At 45.1% G+C, this 25,290-nt stretch overlaps 1 protein-coding gene across 2 annotated transcripts in view; it reads right to left on the bottom strand.

Annotated features, from left to right (window-relative positions):
• Positions 1-499: 499 nt before the first annotated feature.
• SLC48A1 (solute carrier family 48 member 1) overlaps positions 500-25,290 on the bottom strand; it is a 28,817-nt gene continuing 4,026 nt past the window's right edge. The window contains exons 2-3 of one of the 2 annotated variants that reach the window (XM_044995041.1): positions 6,221-6,341; positions 500-3,955 (exon numbers count right to left, since the gene is read on the bottom strand). In XM_044995041.1, coding sequence (XP_044850976.1) covers positions 3,819-3,955; positions 6,221-6,341 — 258 coding nt within the window. In that variant the 3' untranslated portion in view covers positions 500-3,818. Of the gene's footprint in view, positions 3,956-6,220; positions 6,389-25,290 lie in introns of both variants that reach the window. The other variant, XM_044995040.1, reaches the window with a different exon arrangement.

Raw genomic sequence — 25,290 nt, 5'->3', positions numbered from 1 at the left:
CCCTGGGGTATGTCCACACAGCATTTTGGAGCAAGCCTGCCAGCCCAGCTTGGCAGATATGGCTTAGCAGGGCTTGTGCCAGCGCCCTAACAGGAGCTGTGTAGCCAGTGCTTTGAAGTAGAATCACTGGCTGGAGCTCAGGCTCTGAAACCTAGGGAGGTGGTTGCTGTTAGAGCAGTAGCGCAAGCGTTCTGAGGGAGGCCAGGAGGCTTGCTGCCCTGGACTGTGCACCCAAACCCACCCTGGAGAATTGGTGTTTTCACAGAAGACAGTGCACAACACAGGTCTGGATGTTAATGCTGCTGCGACCGGTGAGTGATGGGAGCTGAGTGCAGGTTAACGAGTTCTTGGTTTCTGGTCCCAGGCCCATTCACACTAGTTTCCACTATGTTCAAAAATCATTTTAAAAACATTTTTAAAAATGATTTCTGCAAATATGCTGTTGCAACAGGGAAGAGCTTTGCTCCTACAGGACAGGTAATCACTCCGGACGCTCTGGTTTGGTGAGAAAGAATACTGTATTTCTGCTCTTACTATGGTGTCACATACAAATTACAGAGTGTGGTTAATAAGTCAGAAACACACTGGGATACATGGAAGTGAATCCCGCCCCATGAATTACACTCCTGCTACATCACCTAATTCTTACTGAGCGTGCAAACAAAGCATGAATACAATGTAAAAATATATTATATATTTACATACACATTTTTTTAAAAAAGCTGTGACATGAGTACAAATTCTAGAGCAAACGCGGTGGACAGAAGACTGGGGTTGAGTAAGTGGGTTGTTTGTAAGCAAAGTTACTGTCACTCAAAAAAAGCCTCCCACATCCTCCAGGGTGAGCTGCTGTGGACCTTTTGGGGGAGTCCGTCTACACCAGGTAATTTAGTAAGCGAATGGAGACATAGTTCCACCTGTAGAGTAACATTAGGGCCAAGATGAACCTGTGAGTTTGAGGTCAGTAGCTCTTACTGTTCAGGATCCCTCCCAGGAGTAGGATAACGTGAGCTGTTAGGTGGGGGATTAAAGCTACCACAGTTTAAAACACTCAAATCCACAGGCAGCCTCCTTCCTGCCTTGTCACAGATTTGCTCATGAGGGCAGGGACACCCATTTCACCGTCAGGGGTCTCACGCTGCCTTCTGCCAACATCACCTCTAGGGGGTGTTTCAGTAATTCTGAGCCTAACTATTAATCTCTATAATGGGTGTTTCAGAGCTGCAGTTTCTGCTCAGCACTGAAGATTCCTGCAGGTCTCTGAGGATTTCTAGTGGCCCTGTCTCACCAGCATTTGCTGCCCTGGGAGGTGTTGGCTGCAGTTTGAGCCTTCACTTCTTGCTTTTCCCTGAAAGCTGCTCTGGGGATGATATCAATCATCAGGGTCTCTGCCCCACAAACAGAAGGAAGTTTATATTTAATGAATCTCAAAGACTGAAAATCCCTTTAACAAAAATAATTAACAAACCCAGCCATGTGCTCAAACTACTGATCTTCCAAACCAAGCACAGGACAGCGTGGGGTGCGGATGGGGAGGCACTAAAACTTTCTGGAAATTTCTGTTGAGTTAGGCAGGTAAAGGTGCGAGAATGCAGCTAGAGAGAGAGAGACTACATTGAACACTGCAAGCTACTCCCCAGTGGACAACTGCACAGACGTCAGCACAAAGAACCCACTCTGCTTTAAGACACAGAAGCCTGACAACACAAACGGGTAAGGCCCCAGCACACCTACTTTACCGCCTAGTCACTGCACCCAATGCAGTTTCCTCTGTGCTTTACATTCTATGGATTGCCTAGGAGATCTCTTTGCCCCTATGTTTCAGGAGACTTTCAGTAGTCTATATACAGAAGTGACTTTACAACTGGACCTTGACCATGCACATGTACTGGAGCAGTCCAGTCCCACCAGCCCAATTCCCTGATACCTCTCAATCTGCCAGGCCTTGGAGTTCCTAGTGCCTCTGCCCCACCCACCTGCACAAAAGAAAAATCACACACAACTGCTATTTTAATTTATTAAGAAGGAAATGCCAACTGCCTCTTGCTGATGAGACACTTCCAGCAAATCATCCCAAGAGCCGCCCTGAACGGAAAGTGTATGCATGAGAAACTGAAGGAAAGAAAGCAACAGCCTGCAGTGTGAAGCTTCCCAGGGTGAATACTAACAAGGACAAAACACAAGGGTGAAAGAGCATTAAACCTACTCAGAGTGTCCAAGTGATCAGTGTCAGAGAGGAGCTGACACTGCAAAATCTCAGTGCTAGGGCCTCCCCTGAGCAGAGGGGGAGGAGCACTCAGTGTGACTTCTCCCATAGCAGGTCCCGTGAAGTTCAGACCTACCATAGGGCACCGATTCAGTGCATTATGCTGGTGACAACTGCCATGGAGATCTGCTCAAGCTGCCTACTGGGTACATTCCGATATATTTTTCAAACTTGAAGAGCCAGGGCAGCTTTGTCACTTGGCCTCCTCTGCTGTGCTCCTGCAACCCATTTGCCATCAGCAATTTCATCCGGCCGTAGGTGAATGGGGGCCCATCTTATGCTCAAGAGCATACGTTTGTACAACTTTAGCAACCCAGGCAAACTGCTAGTGACTTATGTGCCCTACACCAGGCTCCACCAGGACAAAGCCACCTCCACCGAGTGGCAGCCAGCAATCTACGGCTGGTCTGGCCTTTGCAGGACACACAGATGCGCTGAGCTCTTGCGTCTCTCCCCCTATGCAAGTTGCAGCCACTCAGCACTAATGGTCCATAGTGGTAGGTCAGCATTAGGTTTACAGTGGAACAGAACAAGAATCATTACAGGAACAGAAGTACACACAATGCCCTCCAAATGCTTCACGGCCATTAAGGGACAGACTGCTTTAAAACAATGAATCACACACATTTACGACCCTTCTGAGACTCAAACAGCCCAGCCCCTTGCCCAGGGCACCCACTACCCACATGTCAGATGTCACTTGCTACATCTCTCACTCTTAAGTGCTGTAATAAAATGGTTTCCTTTGAGAATGATCCTGGATTAACAGGCAGCACAATGTAACAGAGTGCAATGCTCAGCTAGCACTGATTCTCTCCAGCACTGGATTCCCCCATCAGTGACCTCTGTTTGAGACAACTGACACTGCATTGCTGACTTCTTGTTTCTGGCCTGCACAAGGGGATGCATGTGCTCTAAACAGCAGGGTGGAGCCGGCACCATGCCTTATTCTTAGCCCTACTGTTTACATGAAGAAGCACAATGAAATGCTGAAGGTTTGGGGGGCTGGCATGGAGGTATCAATGGGTTTGTCCTCCTCAGTGCTAGGAAACCACAGGCACCCCCCCTGCTCAAACCACCCTGTGAGAATAAAGACCTCCCTTCCAGGGCATGGTCCTCTGCTAAGCAACCCCAGGCACCCCCACAAGCAGGCTGGTGAGTCATTGGCTAAGAGAAAGATGCTGAATTCTTAACCAGGTGCTGCATCCACAGGCTAATCTGCAACTTTCCTGTTTGAAAGTCACTGGTCTACGATAACAGCAGAGCAATGCAGATAGCAAATTGAGGCCTGTTGCATGTGAGTGCATGGAACTTCTTGACTCATTGCCAGACACATGGACTCCCCAGAGGGTAACAAAAACACTAGATTGACATAATTAGCCAAATTAAGTGGTTGAATAAAAGCAATTAGGGAAAACCCCTACTGCAGACAGACAAGTCATGAGGAGCTGGGCTGGCTCCTACTCTCTGCCTCTTCGCAGCCTCCTTCCAGTGCAGGGCTCCAAAAGCCCAATCAAACATTAGCAGCTTCCGACAGAATTAAGTCCAAGCTTCAGAAGTCACTGAGGATGCTGATGTCTGCAAACTCATTCCTGTACCGGTGTGAGTATAAGCTGAGCAGGAAGGCCCATTTCAGGGAGATGAAACTCCAGACACACGACAGGTAGTAGCTGCTGGGGTCAGTCACGGCTAGGAAAGAAAAGGAGCCAGTTATATTTAAAATCCCCCTTTAGATTTCCACACAGAATCAGAAGATTAGGGTTGGAAGAGACCTCAGGAGGTCATCTAGTCCAACCCCCTGCTCAAGGCAGGACCAACACCAACCCAAGCACCGTGAAAGATTGTCCCAGGAAGAACCTCTCTCCAAGCTCCTGTTCAACAGGAGACTTGTGCTCCGGTCTCCAGGGGTAACAGAGGTTTGCGAGCTGTGCTGTGCGCACTGGTGCCACTGAACTGTACCAGTTCTGCTTAAGGTTCTGTAGTTTTAAGAGCAGTGGGACCTGGAGGCTCAACCTGAATCCAGTTCCAAGCAAATGAAAAGGATACTCGTGCCATCTCCAAGGAAGCAGCACTCCATGCATGATGCTATTCTGACCAAGGGTGACAGTGACCCTTCTTCACTCTGTGAAGCCATTCCCTTCCTCCCATTAGGGATCCTCCAAGTGTGTAAGCAGCAATTGCAGGAAAACACCAATCATACAGCTACCAACCCAACCGCCAGCTCAATACTATGGCTAAGTGGGTCCCAAGAGTAGAGCTGTGGTTATACGACGGATCATGCTTCCACCCAACTGTCCATTTGCAAAGACCACGGTTTTCTAGGAACTTGGCTAATTTGGGGGTTCTTAGGAGAAGAGATGAATCCCACACACACAGCAAGAAGGATGTTTCCCTGCCAGCAGCAGGAAGGGACACTGAAGAGAGCACAGGACTGCATGAAGTGGAACAGCTGATAGCATAAGTGTCGTAAGCATTTGCAGAGCAGGACAGCATGAGAGAGGCATGCTAACTGGAGGAACGAGAGGAATGCTGTTACTTCTCTACACTCCCAGTTTTTCAGAGGAGACCCAGCCTCACTCACAGAGCCTTACAACACTCTTGCTTAGAAGCTTATTCCAAGTCACTTAAAGCAAAATGGGATGATCATGATTGAGTCTGAAAAACCTGCATGGTTTGAAGGATCTTACACTACTGGTATATGCTCATGTATCAACTGCCCATATTGTGCAGAGCTCATGGAGATGTAAAGGAAAGAAGCATTTTTGGTTATTCATCAGAAAACAGCTAACAGAAAATGGGGCACTAGAGATGGTAAGTGCCATTGCCTAGGAATGCAGTGCTCCATGCCTCTCAGAGGTGGTTCAGCACAAGGCTTTCACACACACTTAGCTCCTCAGCTGTCTTATATTGTAGGCAAATGGTCTCTTCATCTCTGCCACAGGAAAGTGCTGTACAGTCCAGACTAAAGCATGCAAATTAAGTAGTGTTGTTTCTAGAGCAGTAACACCTAGGAGCCCCAAAGCCACACTGTCAGTCACAGTAACCCTCACTGCTCCCCTGCCCCAAGCCCACATCTTGCTGTGGTGGGAACTGACTAATTGAACACAATTAACATTCTACTGAAATGTTAGAAACTGTCACAATGAAAGGAGATCCTCAAATCTCTGCAGAAGAACTCCATTTAGATCTAAATGAAGGGAAGTTAAGGGGTTCTGTTCCCAATGAACCCTGCCAATCCTTGGCACATGGGATTGTTTGGGTGGCTGTCTATCCATAAATATCACAAATGTGAACTTTTTTTAAAAGTGAGTTCCATCCAGCCAATATGGTGTTAATGAATACCTGGGGGTGACAAAGTTAGTCCTACAATACTGACCCTTCCTCTTTGGCTTATTGTTAAATATTTCATAGCACCGTAATTTTACAAGGTGTGCTGGAGATTTGACAGGCACAGGCCTGGGCTACACTAGCGGGGGGGTTCGAACTAAGATATGCAACTTCAGCTATGCTATTCGTGTAGCTGAAGTCGAAGTATCTTAGTTTGACTTACCTGGCCGTCCTCACGGCAGCGAGTTGACCACCGTGGCTCCCCCGTTGACTCTGCTTACTCCTCCTGCCGAGGTGGAGTAAGGGTGTCGATTTGGGGATCGATTTATCACGTCTAGATGAGACGCGATAAACTGATCCCCGATGCATTGAACACTACCCGCTGATCTGGCAGGGAGTATAGACGAATCCCTCAGACTCTGATGCAAAAAGTTTAGGGACTCGTAGGCTTATGTGGCAAAATTCCAATCCAAACTGGTTTACAAAGGCTGAATAGACAGGTGCTTAAAAGTAATTTCAATATCTTGGGCAAGTCACTAATTTGTGCCTGTTCTCCCCTCTACAATCCCATTAATTCCAGCCTTCCTGATGACCTCCCCATGATCACTCTTAGTACAATATACTTACACTGGTGCTTGGTGATGGCCAGAACAAGGAATGTGCAAAATCCCACCACGGAGAGAGCAGAGAAGAGGATCCCGATGAAGAGGAAGAACCTCAGCCCTTTTAACCAGGTCCTCCAGTAATCCTGCACATACATCACATGCGTGATTAGGGCCCAGAGCGCCAGAACACCTGCTCAATTAGACAGCAAGGGGAATCAGTATAATGGATCACACAGCAACACAGAAAGGTGTCTATAAACAAATATACAGCTAATTACATCCAAAAACTACATTAAAAGAACATTAAGGCTTCGAAGTCAAGCGCTCAAAATTTAGGAAATGCTAGAATTAAGGTTGGCCATGCAACCCTAATTCAGCCCCCTTGTGTGTATGCATTATCAAACAGAGGTCAATTACAGGATCTCACACTCTTTTTTCCACAGGACCCAGCCTCATTCAAGAATAGGTAGTTATTCAGTAATTTTTTATCCTCCACATTCAATGCATGACCCCAGGCCTTATTCAACACACACTGGTTCAAACCCTGCCCTGAATACTTAGATTAATTTCCTCCTGGGCATTTTTATGGTTCTCTTACCACAGTACGGATACTTAATAAGCAGTTCAGTGCATTAAATATTAATAATTATTGTCACTACACTCAAGAGATTAGATGGTGTTAACAACCCTTTTTACATCTGGGGAATTGAAGCACAGAGATTAAAGCCAAAGTTGTCACATGACCACTAATTTTGGGTGCCAAAACCCTAAGGGCTGATTTTTCAGAGTATTTAGCATTTTATACCACTTCAGTTGTTCAAAGCACAGTTCCAGTGGAATTCTGTGCCAAAAATTTAAAATTTCTGCACAATTCTGCATATTTTATTTGTCAAAACAACACAATATAATCACACCAGTTTCAATTATTTTGGTAATTTGTTTCAAAATACCTGTCAGCAACCATGTCTAACAATATAGACAACAAGAGAGAGTCAGGAAACGTTTTTTGACTAATAGATTCCTTACTAGGCACATTAATACAGAACTCTGGAGTAATAATTCATTTAAACTACTGTACAAAACCGTATTTCCTGCACCCCTCAGAAGCTGTTCAAAGGCTTGGGAGAGTCAGGGGTAACGGAGAAGCTGAGGGAGAGGGAAATAATTGCTGGGAAGAAGCCTGGGTATGAACTTGAGGGGTTGTTAGGTATGGGTGGGAAAAGTATGAAACAGGGTTTTTTGCGGGGCATGGAGGGATTGTTAGGGAGCTCCCCCCATGCAGACCCCTAGCCTCTCCCATTCGGTCAGGCACATCTACCCCCGACCCCATGTGTTTGTGTGCCCCCACTCTGCCATTCCCCTTTTCCCCTGTAGCTTTGCACTCCATATCCCTCTGCCCGTGTCCCTGCACCCCCTCAGCCAGCCCTCCCCACTCATCTCCATGTGTCCCTGCACCTCCCGTCCCCATGTGTCTGTGCCCCCACTTATCATACCCCTTCCCCTTGTAGCCCTGTACCTCCCTCCCCCATGGCCCTGCGCCTCCACTCCCATTCAGCCCTTGCCCCAGTCTGTCCTCCCTCACTAGTGATTATGAGCCCCCATCTGTGAACCCCTCAGCAGCCCCATGCTGTCTGTCTCCCCATAACCCCCGTCTCCTGACCTGCCCCAACAGGTGCTGTGAAGAAGGCAGGCTCTTTCTCTTCCTTATCCTGGCTGGGGCTTGCCAGGAGCAGCTGCTCTGTTCTAGTGCCACAGCGCTCTCCAGTTGGCAAAAGGTGGAAGTGCAGTAACTTTTCAGCAGAAGCTATTAAATATGCCTGTGGCACAGAATTCCCCCAGGAGTATCACTTGCAGTCATAAAGACTCCGCACTTCTGCATATTTGGCCCAAGGTGTCTCAAATAGGGCACACAGCAAATGAGGCACACAAAATTTGCAGTCAACTGTGAAGTATGGTTTAAGCGACTTGCCCAAGATCACATAGGACCTCTGTGGCAGAGGTAGGGATAGAATGAAATTCTCCTGGGTGGCATTCTACTGCCTTGACCATGAGACCGTCCTTTCTCTTCCTGCAGTCTCCTGCCTCTTTCAATACAAACCTTCCAACTTTTGCAACAAACTTTCCATCCATCTCCCTCTGGGTCTTTGGCTGCTAGGTGCCAATTTCCTGGTGACTGAATTTTCCATTGTCTTCTCAGATTTTCCACTGATATAGTGTCAGCCTAGGCCAGTCCTTTTTAATGGCGCATTCAGGACTAGGACACGGACACATACGGACACACACACGGACACACACACGGACACACCCTATGTCTCAGCCTGCCCTGAGAGCAAACGGAGTCCTTTTTCTCCCACTGGGTGGGCATTCAAAATAATGGGGAAATTGAAACAAACATAGGATTCCTAAAAAAAATTACAGAATATTCTCACTGTCACAGAGCCCTCAGCCCGATTTCATGCTGAGGGGAATGGGGCAGGGATTACATCCTTTCTCAGTGTATAAACAGAAAGGCAGGGCTTGCCTCTTGTTTCTCTCCTGTTAATCTGGCTGGACCGATAGCACTGAAGCACTACTCCTTAAAGCAACTCCAAAGCTTAATGCCGCAAATCTTGTGATGTCAGCTACTGCCAATGCTTTTGAATAGCTGATTTTACATAACACAGCATTCTGTGTACACATACCAGAGATCAGAATTGAGCTGGGTGGGTTCAGCAGAAGGGCACTGTATGTGTCCACAGAGCACAAGAGAAGAGCACAACAGTGTGAGCAAGCTTTTAATAACATGGTGCGAGGCTTGTTAGAAGAGCCTAGCACTTAGAAGGTTAAGCTACTAACCTTGAACACCATATTAACTAAGCTTGCTCTCTCTAGTGAGTAGCTAAAAGTTCAAACCACATTTAAAACACAGAAAATGGGAAGCTCCATGTTCACAGTTTGCAGAATGTAAACATTTCCCCATGGTTGTTGCAGCTGAGGATGCACTTTCACACAATGACTAAGCACATTTTACTTGGTTAAAGTGCTGATTCATGGTGCTTGTGTTACAGCAGTGAAGCTGCTGTTCTTAGGAGAAGTTGATGGTGTGGTTTTCCCATGACAGGAACTGATTCAGCACACAGGGAATCACCTGGTTCCCTCCTTATACAAGGCCTGACACAGCACTTTCTGCATGAAAAATTACTTAGCAACATTTATCATCAGTTAAACCTGTGAGCCCTAGCCTAGAATGACATGACGGGGCAAAAAAATTGGTGACAAGTGTGACAGAGGTCTGGTCTACACTAAGCGTTTAAACCGGTTTCAGGAGCGTAAAACCGATTTAACGCCACACCCGTCCACACTGAGAGGCCCTTTATATCGATATAAAGGGCTCTTTAAATCGATTTCTGTACTCCTCCCTAACGAGAGGAATAGCGCTAGTATCGGAATTACCATATCGGATTAGGGTTAGTGTGGCCGCAGATCGACGGTATTGACCTCCGGGTGGTATCCCACAGTGCACCACTGACCGCTCTGGACAGCAATCTGAACTCGGATGCAGTGGCCAGGTAGACAGGAAAAGCCCCGCAAACTTTTGAATATTTCCTGTTTGCCCAGCGTGGAGCTCCGATCAGCACGTGTGGCGATGCAGTTAAAAATCAAAATAAAGAAAGAGCTCCAGAATGGACCATGCGGATGTGATTGCTGTAAGGGCAGGCAAATCTGTTCTATCAGCGCTCCGTTACAGAAGACGAAATTCAAAATCATTTAAAAAAAATCTCCAGACAGACGCCATAGCAGGGACTCAGCGCACTGCTGCGTGACAAGCATAACGGAAAGCCAAAGAATCAAATGGACGCTCATGGACTGGAGGACTCAAGCTATCCCACAGTTCCTGCAGTCTCCGAAAAGCATTTGCATTCTCGGCTGAGCTCCAAATGCTTCATGGGTCAAACACAGTGTCCGCGGTAGGTCAGGGCATAGCTCGGCAATTTACGCACCCCCCCACCCACCCCCAGAAGTGAAAGGGAAAACAATCCTCTGTTGACTCTTTTACGTCACCCTATCTTTACTGAATGCTGCAGATAGACGGGATGCTGCAGCACTCAACACCAACATCCTTGCTCCCCCCCTGCCATGGTTGGCTGATGGTGCAATATGACTGATATCCATCGTCATCATCAGCCTATTGGCACATAGGGAAGTGCAAAAGGACTGGTAACCATGGCGACTAGCATCAGTGAGGTCGATCAAGGGCGCCTGCTCCTAATTTTTCCTGGTAGATGGTGCAGTATGGCTGGTAACTGTCTTCATCATAGCAACAGGGTGCTGAGCTCCATCAGCCCCCACCCTTCATGTGTAAAGAAAAGATTCAATTGCCCCTAGACTAGCAGTGGGATGCTGGGCTCCTCTTCTCCACACTGCTTAATGTCCTGTCTGGACTATCATAGCAGCTGGAGGCTGCCTTCCACTCATTTCTCACTAACAAGTCACTGTGTCTTATTCCTGCATTCTTTATTACTTCATCACACAAGTGGGGGGACATGCTACGGTAGCCCAGGAAGGCTGGGGGAAGAACGGAATCAACAGGTGGGGTTGTTGCAGGAGCATCCCCTGTGAATAGCATACAGCTCAATTTCTGCAGGATCTGACACAGAGCAGCTGTGCTCTCTGGTTCTATGATACAGCAGTTCTCTAGTACACTTGCCCATATTCTAGGCAGGACTGATTCTATTTTTAGATACCAAAAAGGAGGGATTGACTCGGAGTCATTCCCAATTTTGGCTTTTGCGCCCCTGGCTGATCTCAGTCAGGGGCACTTATGACAGCAGCAAATGGTGCAGTGCAAAAGGACTGGTAACCACGATCATCTTATTACCAATTTATGGTATGGTAGATGGTACAGTATGGCTGGTAACCATCTCTGCTGTCATGCAAAAGCAAAAGCATGCTGTTGTGTAGCGCTGCTGAATCGCCTCTGTCAGCGGCATCTAGTACACATACGGTGACAGTCACAAAAGGCAAAACAGGCTCCATGATTGCCATGCTATGGCATCTGCCAGGGCAATCCAGGGAAAAAAGCCACGAAATGCTTGTCTGCCGTTGCTTTCCCAGAGGAAGGAGTGACTGACGACATTTACCCAGAACCACCCACGACAATGATTTTTGCCCCATCAGGCACTGGGATCTCAACCCGGAAATTCCAAGGGGCGGGGGAGTCTGTGGGAACTATGGGATAGCTACGGAATAGCTACCCACAGTGCAACACTCCAGAAATCGACGCTAGCCTCGGACCATGGACGCACACCACCGATTTAATGTGTTTAGTGTGGCCGCACGCACTCGATTTTATACAATCTGGTTTGCTAAACCGGTTTATGTAAAAACGGAATAATCCCGTAGTGTAGACGTACGCAGACATGCAAAAGAAGATATGGGTCAGCCTCCCTTTCTCTAGAGATGGTCCCAAGAGCATCCACACAATGATTAGTTTTAGACAACAACAGTGTTAGAATTTTAATTATTCTAAATTGGGTTTAGGGCTCTGACTCCTAGCAATCAGCCCACGTGGTCTGAAAGGAACAAAGTACACCTCGGTCCTTTCCCCAAAATCATCTGCTACTCCTGAAAGTGAAAGGCCTCTGCCTTTAGATACTGACAGGTCATGGTGTTCTGCTACACAAACTTTGCAAACAGGTTCAAGTCAGCAAAAGCACAGTCCTTAGCATTATGCTGAATGGAAGATCTAAAAGGTTTGTGTTAGCCTGGAATTCCCTCTATTCATGCTGACTGTTTCCAAACTCTCAGAATTGGGAAGCTCAAAAACAAAAACAGCATATAGGCACCATCCCTGGGAATAGAGTTTCACAAGTGCAGAAGCCTAGCTGTCTTTAGCAATTGCTATGTTAAATCAGCATAAAATTACTATATTTTGGACTTTATATTTATTATAAAGCTCATGAACTATTTTACAACTGATGGTCAGATCACTAACAATCCTGAATGATGCAGCACTGTAAAGGGCTCACAGTGAAAACAGTTTTCCACAAATGAATTATAACTGGATTCCTAGTGAATTAAGAATGCATTCACTGCATTCAGAACCTAGAAGACTACGAGAGATGCGACAGACACAAAACTAGCTACCTTATTATGATTTATTCAAGTTTAAATTCATCCTAATGCTTTGAATATAAACAGGGTTGGAATCCAACTTAGAGAACAGCTGTCTAGAATCCAAGAACTACACTGCAGGGAAATGATTCTCATTGAGGAGAATTAGAATTTTACTGCAGTATCAAATAAGTCAGGAATGGCTTCCACCACTTGCTGTTCACATTTTCATACTTAGAATCAGATGAGCTGATTGCCTTGAAAAGCTGTAAAAGTAGTTTGCCAGTCTAGGCACAAAATCACAGCCTGCTTTTAACCATGACAGTACTGCTTCTGTGTTCCCTGTAACCTGGGCGCCCTGCACAGGAGAGATTTAATTGCTACCCAGCTGATTAGGAGGGCAGCATGTGTTCAGGTGCTCCCTCCCAGGTTGCTCCATCCTGCAGCTGCTCCTAGGTGTTGATGTCAGGGTGTCCCCATCCCCTCTTGCCCCTGCATCCCATCTCGGCAGAGCAGGGGAGAGGCAGGGGACACAGCCTGGCTCAGAGCTGCTGCGGGGAAGGGTGAGTGGCTGAGTGGCTTTTTTAAAGAGACAGTGCACTGTTTCTGAGATTGCCCCAGCAGCCAGCGCACACAGTCTGTCTGTCTCACACTCATACTGTCTTCCCCCGCAGGCCCCATCTCTGCAAGTGGGGAAGTGGAGACAACAGGGATCAGGACAGAGCAGGAGAGCTTTCAGTGAGTCTCTTAAAGAGACAGTGCAGGGTGTCTCAGAAACTTTCCCAGCAGCCAGCACACACAGTCTCTCTCTCTCTCTCTCTCTCACACACACACACACACACACACTCATTGTGACTCTCACATACAGTCTGTCTCACACACTGTGTGTCACATATAGTCGCTGTATCACACTGTCACAGTCACACAGTCTCAGTGTCTCACACACACACAGGGTCACACATACTGTCAAACACACGCACAGTCTCTGTCACACTCACCTCCCAACACATACTTGCATTACTGTAGTTGTTACTTCTTGGTAATTTCTGCAATGCACATATATTCTCTTTAATTTTATTCTTTCAGAGAGTGTTATTTTAATGTTTTGACTGGTCTCTGCATTTAATAATTGTTATTTCTCTTACACTTAAATTTAATTCTTTGAGCAGTGAGTTCTAAAATGCCTAATCTGTCCTGGCTGGAGTAATTATCCCTATTTAACTTTTTAAAAATATATAATCATAGCTAGGTTTTTTGTTTCTACTGGTGGCGCACATCCCTCGGTGCATATAACACAATTTATTCCACACACGGATGGAAAAAATTAGAAGGAACATTGCTTGCTCCTAGTTACTTGTATGGTGGTAGCGCATGAAAGTACAAACCAAGTTAACGACTCCCCTGAGCTAGGTGCAATTCAAACTCGAGGTCACTAGTAAAACTTTACTCAACCATCAAAACAAAACAAAAGAAAACCAACAAAAATACACAAGCAAGGCAAGCAGAACTTAAGAAACCAGCAGAGGTCCAATCACACTTGTCTTGTCCTATGTGGCTGAACAAAAGAAACACCTGCTCTGAGAAGTGTCCTCACAAGTTTAAGGTAAAGAAAAAACAAATGTCAAGGGACAAGAGGTCCAAAGACCTGCACAGACTCAAACATCAGAGAGAAGCTGCTAAATTACTAATCCACAGGGTATCAGTGCTGAGGCGAAGTAAGCCTTCCCCAGTACAGTTTACTTTTTGGAGCACTTTCCTGGCACTGGCTTCAATGCTACTGCATCCAGTTGGCTTTATTTTTAAGAAGTGTATTTGTGATCAAAACTGGAGAAGATTAATTTAGACTTGGCATAACTGACACATACTGGGCATGAGCAATAGCACTAAAAGCCACTGCCAGGTAAGCACAACAGAAAAGTTCATTTGAAAAGGGATGGCGCTCCTTCCTTTTCAATATGTACAGTAGCTGAAAAAAACCACATCAATGGCAACTAATCACTGCAGGATCCCTAGAATAGTCCCAATGAAAATGAAATCCAGACTGAACATCAGGGCAACTGGGAGGCTCTGGGAGCTGGTAATGGGATATACAGAATTCCATTTCTAGGGAACCAAACCTAGATTTGAACAGGGGCCAAGCCAGTAGTGAGAGCTGCTCCTGGTCTGAGTTCTCGGGGAATAGGTGTCATCACATGTCATGCCAATTGACTCCCATTCTAATGTTCTGGCCACAGGTCCATGGCTGAATAGGCCTGGAGACTGAACGCTCATCCTTCTCTCCTACAAAAGTCATAGAACTTCCTGTTCCGTAATGGGAAGTGAGGATAGGGAGGGCTTATATGAGGGAGAAGAAGCTTTCACTTCGGAGGGCTGTTTTGTTTTGAAAACTACCAAACTAAGTGACCACTGTTACTGACAGTACAGTAACGCCTCACTTAAAGTCAGCCTGGTTAACGGCTTAAGTTGTTTTGTTGTTACATTGCTGATCAATTAGAGAACATGCTCATTTAAAGTTGTGTAAGACTCCTGCTTGCTGTGTGGGAGGGGGAGGGGAGGGAAGGAAGAGGGGGTCTGTCAGGGTGTCCCCCTCCCCCCTGTTCCTGCACCCCGCTTACCCCATCTTCCATAGAGCAGGGGGGACAGACCAGGATTCAGGACAGAGGGAGCTTGCAGCAGCTGTCTCAGAAAGCTGATCTTATTAACAAGGCAGTGTACTTAAGGGAAATGTGCATATCTCCCACCATTCCTGCTGCCTTGTGTAAAGAGAGAGTTAATCCTTGAGGACTCAGCCAATTGCTAGTTCATCATTTAGCAGTAAGGGAAATATCCCACCCTCTGACTCCTCCACCTCAACCAAGCTTCACAATCATCATCACCACTGTGTACCAGTATTAAATTGTTTAAAACTTATACTCTGTGTGTGTGTGTGTGTATAAAATCTTTTGTCTGGTGAAAAAAATTTCCCTGGAACCTAACCCCCTTATTTACATTAATTCTTATGGGGAAATTGGATTTGCTTAACATTGTTTCGCTTAAAGTCGCATTTTTCAAGAACATAACTACAACATTAAGTGAGGAGTTACTGTACCTGAAACACTCATATACAATCTCTATCATAACACAAAAGGACTTTCTCCCTCTCCACTTGGCAATTTCTGATCTTTGGTGCACATGCTGGGCCACAAGAGAAGCCTTGTTTGAGATGGGGTGATGGAAGGCATTTCCCATATAGTCCACTTCTTGTGTGGCTCTCTGGCCAGGGCTATGCACATTAGGCAGATTATTAGACTGGTCCCTTCTGGTCTTAACATCTGTAGATCATAGTAATTGCACAGGCGTACTGGCTGGTCAACAGCTGCTCCCAACTGCAAGTGACCAATGCCCAAGTAATTGGGCTTTAAGAGTGAAGCAGCAATATTAAATAAAAATGACTTTCAACCCAAGCCCGTGCATTTCACACTGGAGGAGTTCTAACAAGGCATTCCTTCTCCCCTGCTCTGTAAAATTAACACACAACTAAAAGGGCTACATGGTTCATGAACAGCATTGTCCCCACAGGCCAGCAGATACCTTCTGCTGCTCATTACAGTTATAGCCCGTTATTCCAAGTCAGAGCAATACACTGTTAAACACAAAGCAATATGATTACTGAGATTAAAGCTTCCACAATAAAAAAACAAAACAAAAGGGAAATATGTGATAAACTGGAGCATTTATTGCTAAGTTTTCGGGAAGCTGTTAAGGACAGAATATACAGTGTCTTTGAAATTCAGAGCATTAGCTTCCTGGAGAATTATGACCAGTCTCTGCCCAAAAGGTAATTTCCCCTCACACGCTCATTTACTGTAAGTATTCACTGGGAAAACTGAAGTCTTGATTTCCTTCCAAGCCACAGGAATCCAAGGCACTTTATATAGTAATAAAGGCAACGGGGTTCCATGGATAGCTCAGCAAACATTCTTATTGAAACCATGAGCAGATAGCGAGAGATTGCTGGACAAAAGCTACTCCTGGGTTGGGACTCAGGGGGGAAAGTGCAGGGTTCTGGATCCCTCCAAGATGGACTTTGCTGTAACTTCCTGCTTTCTGTGCTAACGAGTTCTGTTCTACATTGTGTTCTAGATGATTAACAAACCATTCTATTTTACACTGCTGGCTGAGAGTCAAGTTGGGGGGGGGTTCATGGCCCTTTTGGTGAGCAAGTACAGCTTCCCCAGGTGGACTCCTTGCGGGGAGCTCAGGGCATGAAGAGGGGTGCTGAACACTCCAAGGTCAGACCCCAGGAGGAGCTGAAGCCAAGGAGGCTTGCCCTAGTGAGAGTGTGCCCTGAGCGGGGAGACACTACAAGTGGGTCCTGTCTGAATTTCATTCAGAGTGGTTCCAGAGCACGGAGCCTGTGCAACCCATGACAGCTCCATGTGTGGACACCTTCATTTCACAGTAAGAGTGCCTTATCCACATTTAGTTTAACCCACTGTTTAGCCTACTGAGTTAAGCTTAAACAGACACAAGGCCACCTTATGAGGAAAAAAATGTCCACACATGGAGGTATTCAGGAATAGCTGTTCCTCAATAACTCCACATGTAGACAAGCCCCAAGACTTTGACTTTACCAACAAAGATTGCAGAAGCAAAGCTCTTCACCATACAAAGCCACATAAACAAACTTGTCTTAGTGGAGCTATGAAAGGAAACCATCTCTATCCCATAACCTCCCTGGGGTAAGTGGTGAGGGGGCCAGGTCAATTTGCCAGATTAAAAATAAAAGGGTCTTGAAAAATTTGATAGTAGCCATAACAACTATTTGGGAAACTAAACGAGAATACATGACTGTTCCTGGTTAATATGAACCCTACGAAGCCTGAGCCTGGCTTCATTTTGATGCATGTTCTTACAATGGTCTTAAGACAAGATGATATTGTGTGACATCAGAATGCCCCAATTTCAAATAGCCTATCCTTGTGTCTCATAGTACACTCCCATTAACAGGGTTATGTTGTGGTTAGAATGCACTCAGACCATTCTGCTCCCTCAACAAGGAGTACACTCATCATCTATAGGAGAACACCTCCAGCAGAAACATGGCACACATCTAATGTGAGAGCACTATACAGTTTTGTGAGCTCTACTGGACTGGCTCCAACACTAAAACAATAACTGACTGATTCAGTTGTTCTGCTCCAAAAAATTGTTTTTAGAAACAATTTTTACTGGAATAAAATAAAATGATGTCATTTAAAGCGGGGAAGAGAGGTTTAAAGACCTCCAGAGGATTCAGTTAATGACTTTCAGTGTTTAAATCTTCTGTTTCACATAATCCTACTCCCAAGAAATACTCCATCTAACCACTGCCACCCAACACTGCATCCGCGTAGTTCGATCCAAGCCCCACACCACAGTCACATACAGAAGCAGTATCAGGGCCTCTGGAGGTAGCCCTGCAGCAGCAGTTTTAGAAGGTGGTCAGATGAAGTTGCCTCAGTGGCCCAAACACTGCTCATATAATCTTACATCCTTCACAGTTGGAAATATTTGGTTGCTGCCACTCTCAGACGATTGCTCTCAGAACTGTCCTGGGCTAAAATAGCCATTCAGCAAAACAGAATCTATGGGATTTCTTACTTAGAGCTATGGAAAACAGACACATCTAAAATAAAGATTACCCTAAGTAAAGCACATAGTAGATCTGAAACAGAGTGGACAGAAGCACAATTTCTTTAAAGAAAAAGTCAATTTGGGTATTTTGACAAATCTTAAATCCAGATTTAATAATATAAACCCTATAGAGTACTTGGAATGTGTGTAAATGAACAAGTTCCTAAAAATAAGTTCAAAACAAGATGTCACCAAGTTCGGTAGCCAACTCTTACAGGAGAAAAATACTGATAATTATCCTCAGTATTTCAATAACACAATATCAAAGCTTCCCATACTTCACGGTACATAAAACAAGTTTCATTTTCTCCAAATGCAACAATTAAAATGAACACCAGGTTGTATTTTTTTAAAAACCAGTTCCTCATCATTTTGACTAATTTTTCAGAGCCTTGATAAATGAGCTACATTGTTGACCAAGACAATATAAAAGCTGCCTCTGCTGTCAAATCAGGTGTGGGACAAATACCCTTCGTAATTAGCGACCTCACAGCAATGGGTATCATGGGCAATTTGACAAAGGACAAGACAGGATAAAAAACCCTAACAGCTCTTCTTCCCACAGTGAGTTCCAGAAGACCAAACAGTTAAACAGGAGTTTAAAAAATAAACCACCAAATTTGCTGACAATGACAACTGTGATGACTATGCAAAATTAAAATAAATATGGATAATGCTATTGTGAACCACTGGCACATTTCAGGGGAGAATTATATAAATATATTTAACCCAAAGTAGTTTCTTCAGAACACGTTATCCGAATGCCATTTTCCATCAAACATCCATAAGACTCTTGTTTTATAAGTGCAGTTATTCAAGTTCAAGCATTAGTGACACCTATATGAAGGGACCCTATGCATTTCCATTCTGACCCTGTTTTCTCATACTATCCAAGACCTTGCCCAGTCAGGCTGAAGAATTGTAGATTTCTATGAAAGGGTAAAATGTTTTCTTCTGAAAGTCTGAGCCAAAATAGTTCAGCTTCAGCCATTTGTGGGAACAAGTCAAAAGAAAAAATCTTCTTAAGACTTTGTTTGAACAGTTCTTATGCCAAAACGGCTGGGGATTGAAAATTGTAATTTGTTAGGGAAACAGTCCTCTGAGGAGAAGAATCTCTTGAGGGTTCAAGTGAAAAACTGGTTTTCATTTGGCCAACTTCTGAGCCCACAACATTGCACTTTGGGCATGTGCAGTACAAGTGGATTGACTTTTTGGTTCAGAGCAAAGTAGGCTGGACTGCACATGTGCAAGAAGAAAGGCACTTGGCATTTGAAGTCTTTGCTCAATTCTAAGTCTGTCTGATCAGTCAGTTTTAGTAGCAGGAAATGAGACTTATAGATTTCAGATGCTTTATGCATCTAATACAGCACTTCAAACTAAACCAACAATATTATTTATTATTTTTGCCTGGCATTTCATAGACACAATACGACAGATCTTGGCCTCTAAAAACGTAGTCTAAATAGAGAATAGCGAAAGGAGAGAGAAAGGGGCATCAAGACAAAAATATCCATTCATATTTTCCTGTTTTGGTGTATGTGTATATTTTTTCATTCTTTGCCTATTTTCAATTTTTTTCCATAAATGCTTATCTTCTCCATTTTAAAGCATAACATTCTACTGCCATCACCTCAAATTTAGATGGTGAATTTGTGGTATTTTTGTATTTAAACCAGAGTTATTAATATTTAAAGACTAGCTAATGCATAAACACAACCTTTTTCTACAATCTATTCCAGGGGGTCTCAAACTTCATTGCACCATGACCCCCTTCTGACAACAAAAATTACTACATGACCCTACAAGGGAGGACTGAAGCCTGAGCCCGCTCAATCCACACTGCCTGGGTGGGGCAGGGGGTAAAAGCCAAAGCCTTCAGCCCCAGATGCGGGGGCTTGTAACCTGAGCCCCACCACCCAAGGCTTAAGCCTTTGGGCTTTGGCTTCAGCCCCAGGCCCCAGCAAGTCTAATGCCAGCCCTGGTGACCCCATTTTAATGGGGTCACAACCCACTTTGGGGTCCTGACCGAGTTTGAGAACTGTGGACTATTCTTCTGTTTAATTCTGAGCAAGAATCAAGACATCCATATGGAGTTGCACAATATACTTAAGGCCCTAGGTTAGTCAGCAGGATCTCCAAAGAGTCAATAATTCTATGTATAATATTTAATATCCTGTTAAAAATATGGAAAAATTATCCATTTATCCAAATGCCCTCCCACTCCCCCGCCAAGGAGCCGCTGCCAGAGCGATGTGCTGGTTGCTTTCGGGAGCCACCCAAAGTAAGTGCTGCCCGGCTGGAGCCCACACCAAAACTCCCTCTCAGAGCCTGCATCCCCTCTGGCACCCCAACCCCCTGCCCCAGCCTGATGAAAGCGAGGGTGGGGGAAAGTGAGCGACAGGAGGGGAGTGGAGTGAGTGGGGGCGTGAAGAGGTGGGGTGGGGCCTTGAGGGAAGGGGTGGAATGGAGGTGGGGCCTGGGGCTGAGTGGCATGACTTGGGGGTCCCCCAAAAATTTTAAATCACAATGGCTCCTCAGATTGCTACAGTTTGAGAACTGCTGATACAGATCACAATTTTCAAGTATGGATGCCTAAGTGCATATTTAAGTTCCTGAAGTCAATGGAAGATGTAGCTGCTCGGCACCTTTGAAAAACAGGCTGTTCTTTAGGTACCGGAAGATGGATTTTGGACCCAACCTATAGGCACCCGGGTTTCCACATCTTTGCAATGGTATATAACCTTAATAAATAGTATGCAGCCGAAAGTAAAACGTGTAGAACAGGAACACCTGAAAAGGACTGCAGGTTAATGAAAACCAGCAGGGGAAGGCAGATTAGAAGGCATAGAGCAGTGGGGAATAAAATATCATAGGTAACCGAAAAACATAGCCAGTGTCTAGACTGTAATAAATTGATTACAAACACTGAGGAGCAGGCTCCACAAGAGAGAAATACTTGACACTGCCTACCAAATTCTTAAATCAGACATAGAAAGAAAAGTGAACAATCAAGGAAAGAAGGAAAAAGCATTTGGTTAAACAGACCCTGAAAAGGAGTTGATGTCACAAACAAACAAGAAAGGAGGAAATTAGAGTCAGTGAAGCAATTAATTTCACTGATACTGGCAATCTCTCAGATCTGGACGTTCAAGAGATGGAAGAGGACAAGAATGCAAGAGGTGAGGGTAAAGTGGAAAGATGTTAAAGCTAGATAAATAAGTACAAACAAATACAAAATGATAAAACAAACAGGTAGGCAAACTCTTGGCTTAATCAGAGCCATGCTAATGAGGAACTGCTTGCCAGGCTGCCAAAGATACTCAACAATCTTCTCCCACATACACAATACCAGACCTACAACTCTCATTCAGGTGCCTGGATGAGTTTTTGAAGCTTGTGAATGCAACAGATACATTTAAGTTAAAAGAAAGTTTGTGCCAAGAGCCAGCATATTCTGATCCGAAGCACGGACTGTTCTGCATTTTCACAGCAGCATGGGTTGCACCAGCACAAACACGATGCCTCCCAGCCTTTGTGGGCTGTGTCACAAACATTAGCTAGCCAGCAGTCATTTGATATTTAAGATCCTGTTAAAAATATGGAAAGTCACAAAAAGGCACCTACTTTCCTCACCAGCTTATTGTGAAATTTCTAAAGTTAGGGAACTTTTCAAAAGCTTGCCCAATTCCTCTCCTTCCACCTCTTCTCAATGGAAACAATTACTGAGTTAAGATAAAAACAGACTAATCTATTTAATGAAGTATCCCAGAGACAAAAATTAAACTAAAGCACTGTTTATTTGAGACTTAAGGGGCCACTACTGCCTAAATATAGTGGGATCCTCTTAAGAGTGGAGTAGTGAACAACTTCACTAACTGAAGATTCACAATATTCCTGGAATGCAGTCTGCACTGTGATGCAAAGCAGAGTTATAATAGAACCACAAATGCCAATCTAGACAACCTCAGACCCACAGTTTGGAATGGCTTTGATATTGTTTTTTGCCTTTCACACTAATACCCAGTCAAGAAGCAGGCTCTGGAAACCCCATTGCAAAGCGGGAGGACTATGTGTGCAGGCAGTAGAAAATAGGTTTTTCTTTAACCTCTTTTGTATTTATTGTATGCCAAACAGTTCTATAGAACCAGGAGAATAGGGCAGGTAAGTGGCACCTCTGTCTGATTCTCCAATCAGCAAGGAACAAAAGCTCTCAGTGTGCAGTCTGAGGGTACGTCTACACTACGGGACTATTCCGAATTTGCATAAACCGGTTTTGTAAAACAGATTGTATAAAATCGAGTGCGCGCGGCCACACTAAACACATTAAATCGGTGGTGTGCGTCCACGGTCCGAGGCTAGTATCGACTTCTGGAGCGTTGCACTGTGGGTAGCTATCCCATAGTTCCCGCAGCCTCCCCCGCCCCTTGGAATTTCCGGGTTGAGATCCCAGTGCCTGATGGGGCAAAAATCATTGTCGCGGGTGGTTCTGGGTAAATGTCGTCAGTCACTCCTTCCTCTGGGAAAGCAACGGCAGACAAGCATTTCGCGGCTTTTTTCCCTGGATTGCCCTGGCAGATGCCATAGCATGGCAATCATGGAGCCTGTTTTGCCTTTTGTGACTGTCACCGTATGTGTAATAGATGCCGCTCACAGAGGCGATTCAGCAGCGCTACACAGCAGCATGCTTTTGCTTTTGCATGACAGCAGAGATGGTTATCAGCCATATTGCACCATCTACCATACCATAAATTGGTAATAAGATGATCGTGGCTACCAGTCCTTTTGCACTGCACCATTTGCTGCTGTTATAAGTGCCCCTGGCTGAGATCAGCCAGGGGCGCAAAAGCCAAAATTGGGAATGACTCCGAGTCAATCCTTCCTTTTTGGTATCTAAAAATAGAATCAGTCCTGCCTAGAATATGGGCAAGTGTACTAGAGAACCACTGTATATCATAACCAGAGAGCACAGCTGCTCTGTGTCAGATCCTGCAGAAATTATGAGCTGTATGCTATTCACAGGGGGTGCTCCTGCAACAACCCCACCTGTTCATTCTGTTCTTCCCCCAGCCTTCCTGGGCTACCATAGCATTGTCCCCCCACTTGTGTGATGACACAGTGACTTGTTAGTGAGAAATGAGTGGAAGGCAGCCTCCAGCTGCTATGATAGTCCAGACAGGACATTAAGCAGTGTGTAGGAGAGGAGCCCAGCATCCCACTGCTAGTCCAGGGGCAACTGAATCTTTTCTTTACACATGAAGGGTGGGGGCTGATGGAGCTCAGCCCCCTGTTGCTATGATGAAGATGGTTACCAGCCATATTGCACCATCTACCAGGAAAAATTAGGGGCAGGCACCCTTGATCGACCTAACGGATGCTAGTCGGCATGGTTACCAGTCCTTTTGCACTGCCCCATGTGCCAATAGGCTGATGATGACAATGGATATCAGTCTTATTGCACCATCAGCCACCCATGGCAGGGGGGGGGAGCAAGGATGTTGGTGTTGAGTGCTGCAGCATCGTGTCTATCTGCAGCATTCAGTAAAGATAGGGTGACATGTAAAAGAGTCAAGAGAGGATTGTTTTCCCTTTCACTTCTGGGGATGGGTGGGGGGGGTGCGTAGATTGCCGAGCTATGCCCTGACCCACCGCGGACACGGTGTTTGACCCATGAAGCATTTGGAGCTCAGCCAAGAATGCAAATACTTTTCGGAGACTGCAGGAACTGTGGGATAGCTTGAGTCCTCCAGTCCATGAGCGTCCATTTGATTCTTTGGCTTTCCGTTACGCTTGTCACGCAGCAGTGCGCTGAGTCCCTGCTATGGCGTCTGTCTGGAGATTTTTTAAAAATGATTTTGAATTTTGTCTTCTGTAATGGAGCGCTGATAGAACAGATTTGCCTGCCCTTACTGCGATCACATCCGCATGGTCCATGTGGGAGCTCTTTCTTTATTTTGATTTTTAACTGCATCACCACACGTGCTGATCGGAGCTCCACGCTGGGCAAACAGGAAATATTCAAAAGTTCGCGGGGCTTTTCCTGTCTACCTGGCCACTGCATCCGAGTTCAGATTGCTGTCCAGAGCGGTCAGTGGTGCACTGTGGGATACCGCCCGGAGGCCAATACCGTCGATCTGCGGCCACACTAACCCTAATCCGATATGGTAATACCGATATTAGCGCTACTCCTCTCGTTAGGGAGGAGTACAGAAACCGGTTTAAAGTGCCCTTTATACCGATATAAAGGGCCTCTCAGTGTGGACGGGTGTGGCGTTAAATCGGTTTTACGCTCCTAAAACCGGTTTAAACGCCTAGTGTAGACCAGGCTTGAGTAGGGCACACAGAGGAAAAGTCAGTTGGGAAGGAACGGACTATTGGCAAATAGGAATATCTGTATCCCGTGTGTCTCAGAAGCTCCATGACTTGCTGCTGTACTGGACAGGGCATCAGAAACACACTGGAGTGTTGGTTTTCCAGAGTTCAGGCAGAATACATGAGAGATCCATATACTTTTAAACATGCAATTCTACTCTGAAAATAACTGTATAGAGAGAGTAATATATATTCCGACATAGCTAAATAAAGTGTCTGCTGATAACATTTACTCCTAGAGCTGACAAGAATGATATGAATTCTCTTGTCACATATCAGAGTTATTAATTACGGCCAATATTACCAAGTAGTTTAAAGGGGTCTGATTTTCAGAAGGCAGGTGTTTAACACTTTCTGAAAATGAGACCTCTTTACAGAATTACATGCAGAGCACTCCAAAAACTAAAACACTCAAAATCATCTGTCACACTGAATTTGGGACTAAAATTTTCAAAGTGTACAGACATCTGTGAAACTGCATTATCTTCAAATTATGCCCTCCCTTATATACTTGCTACACCCTGAATTACACAGCCCAATGGGAATTCTCAAAGCAGATGATGTTACCAAAGAAGTCTCAGGAAATGGGGACCCCTTCAGTACCTGTGGTGACTAAAACTGTGAAAGCTTCCAGTGAACAGCTGATAAAACATAAGCTGCCAATCCAAAACTTTTAACAAACTCAGGGATGCTTTCAATTCTTCCTTGTCATTTTGAGACAGTAATCCATGGTCCACAATTAAGGGTTTTATAGTCCCTGAATGCTGATATCTGTCAAACCAACAACCAAGAGCACAGAGCTCTCAAATCAGGACAGGTTTGTTGAACACTGTTCATCCCGCAGAACTATACTCTGAACACAATGCTCTGGACACTGTTTTTAAACTGTGAAAATGTGAAAGACTAGACTTTTTGTAGTTTAAATTCCATGTTTCAATTATTCAGTTTTATTTTGTGAGTGTGATAGATAACATT

The sequence above is a fragment of the Mauremys mutica genome, chromosome 20 (genome assembly GCF_020497125.1).
Source record: "Mauremys mutica isolate MM-2020 ecotype Southern chromosome 20, ASM2049712v1, whole genome shotgun sequence".
NCBI classification, from domain to species: Eukaryota; Metazoa; Chordata; order Testudines; family Geoemydidae; genus Mauremys; species Mauremys mutica.
Note: the sequence above shows the minus strand (reverse complement) of the source record. Positions and strands in the feature narration are given on the sequence as shown.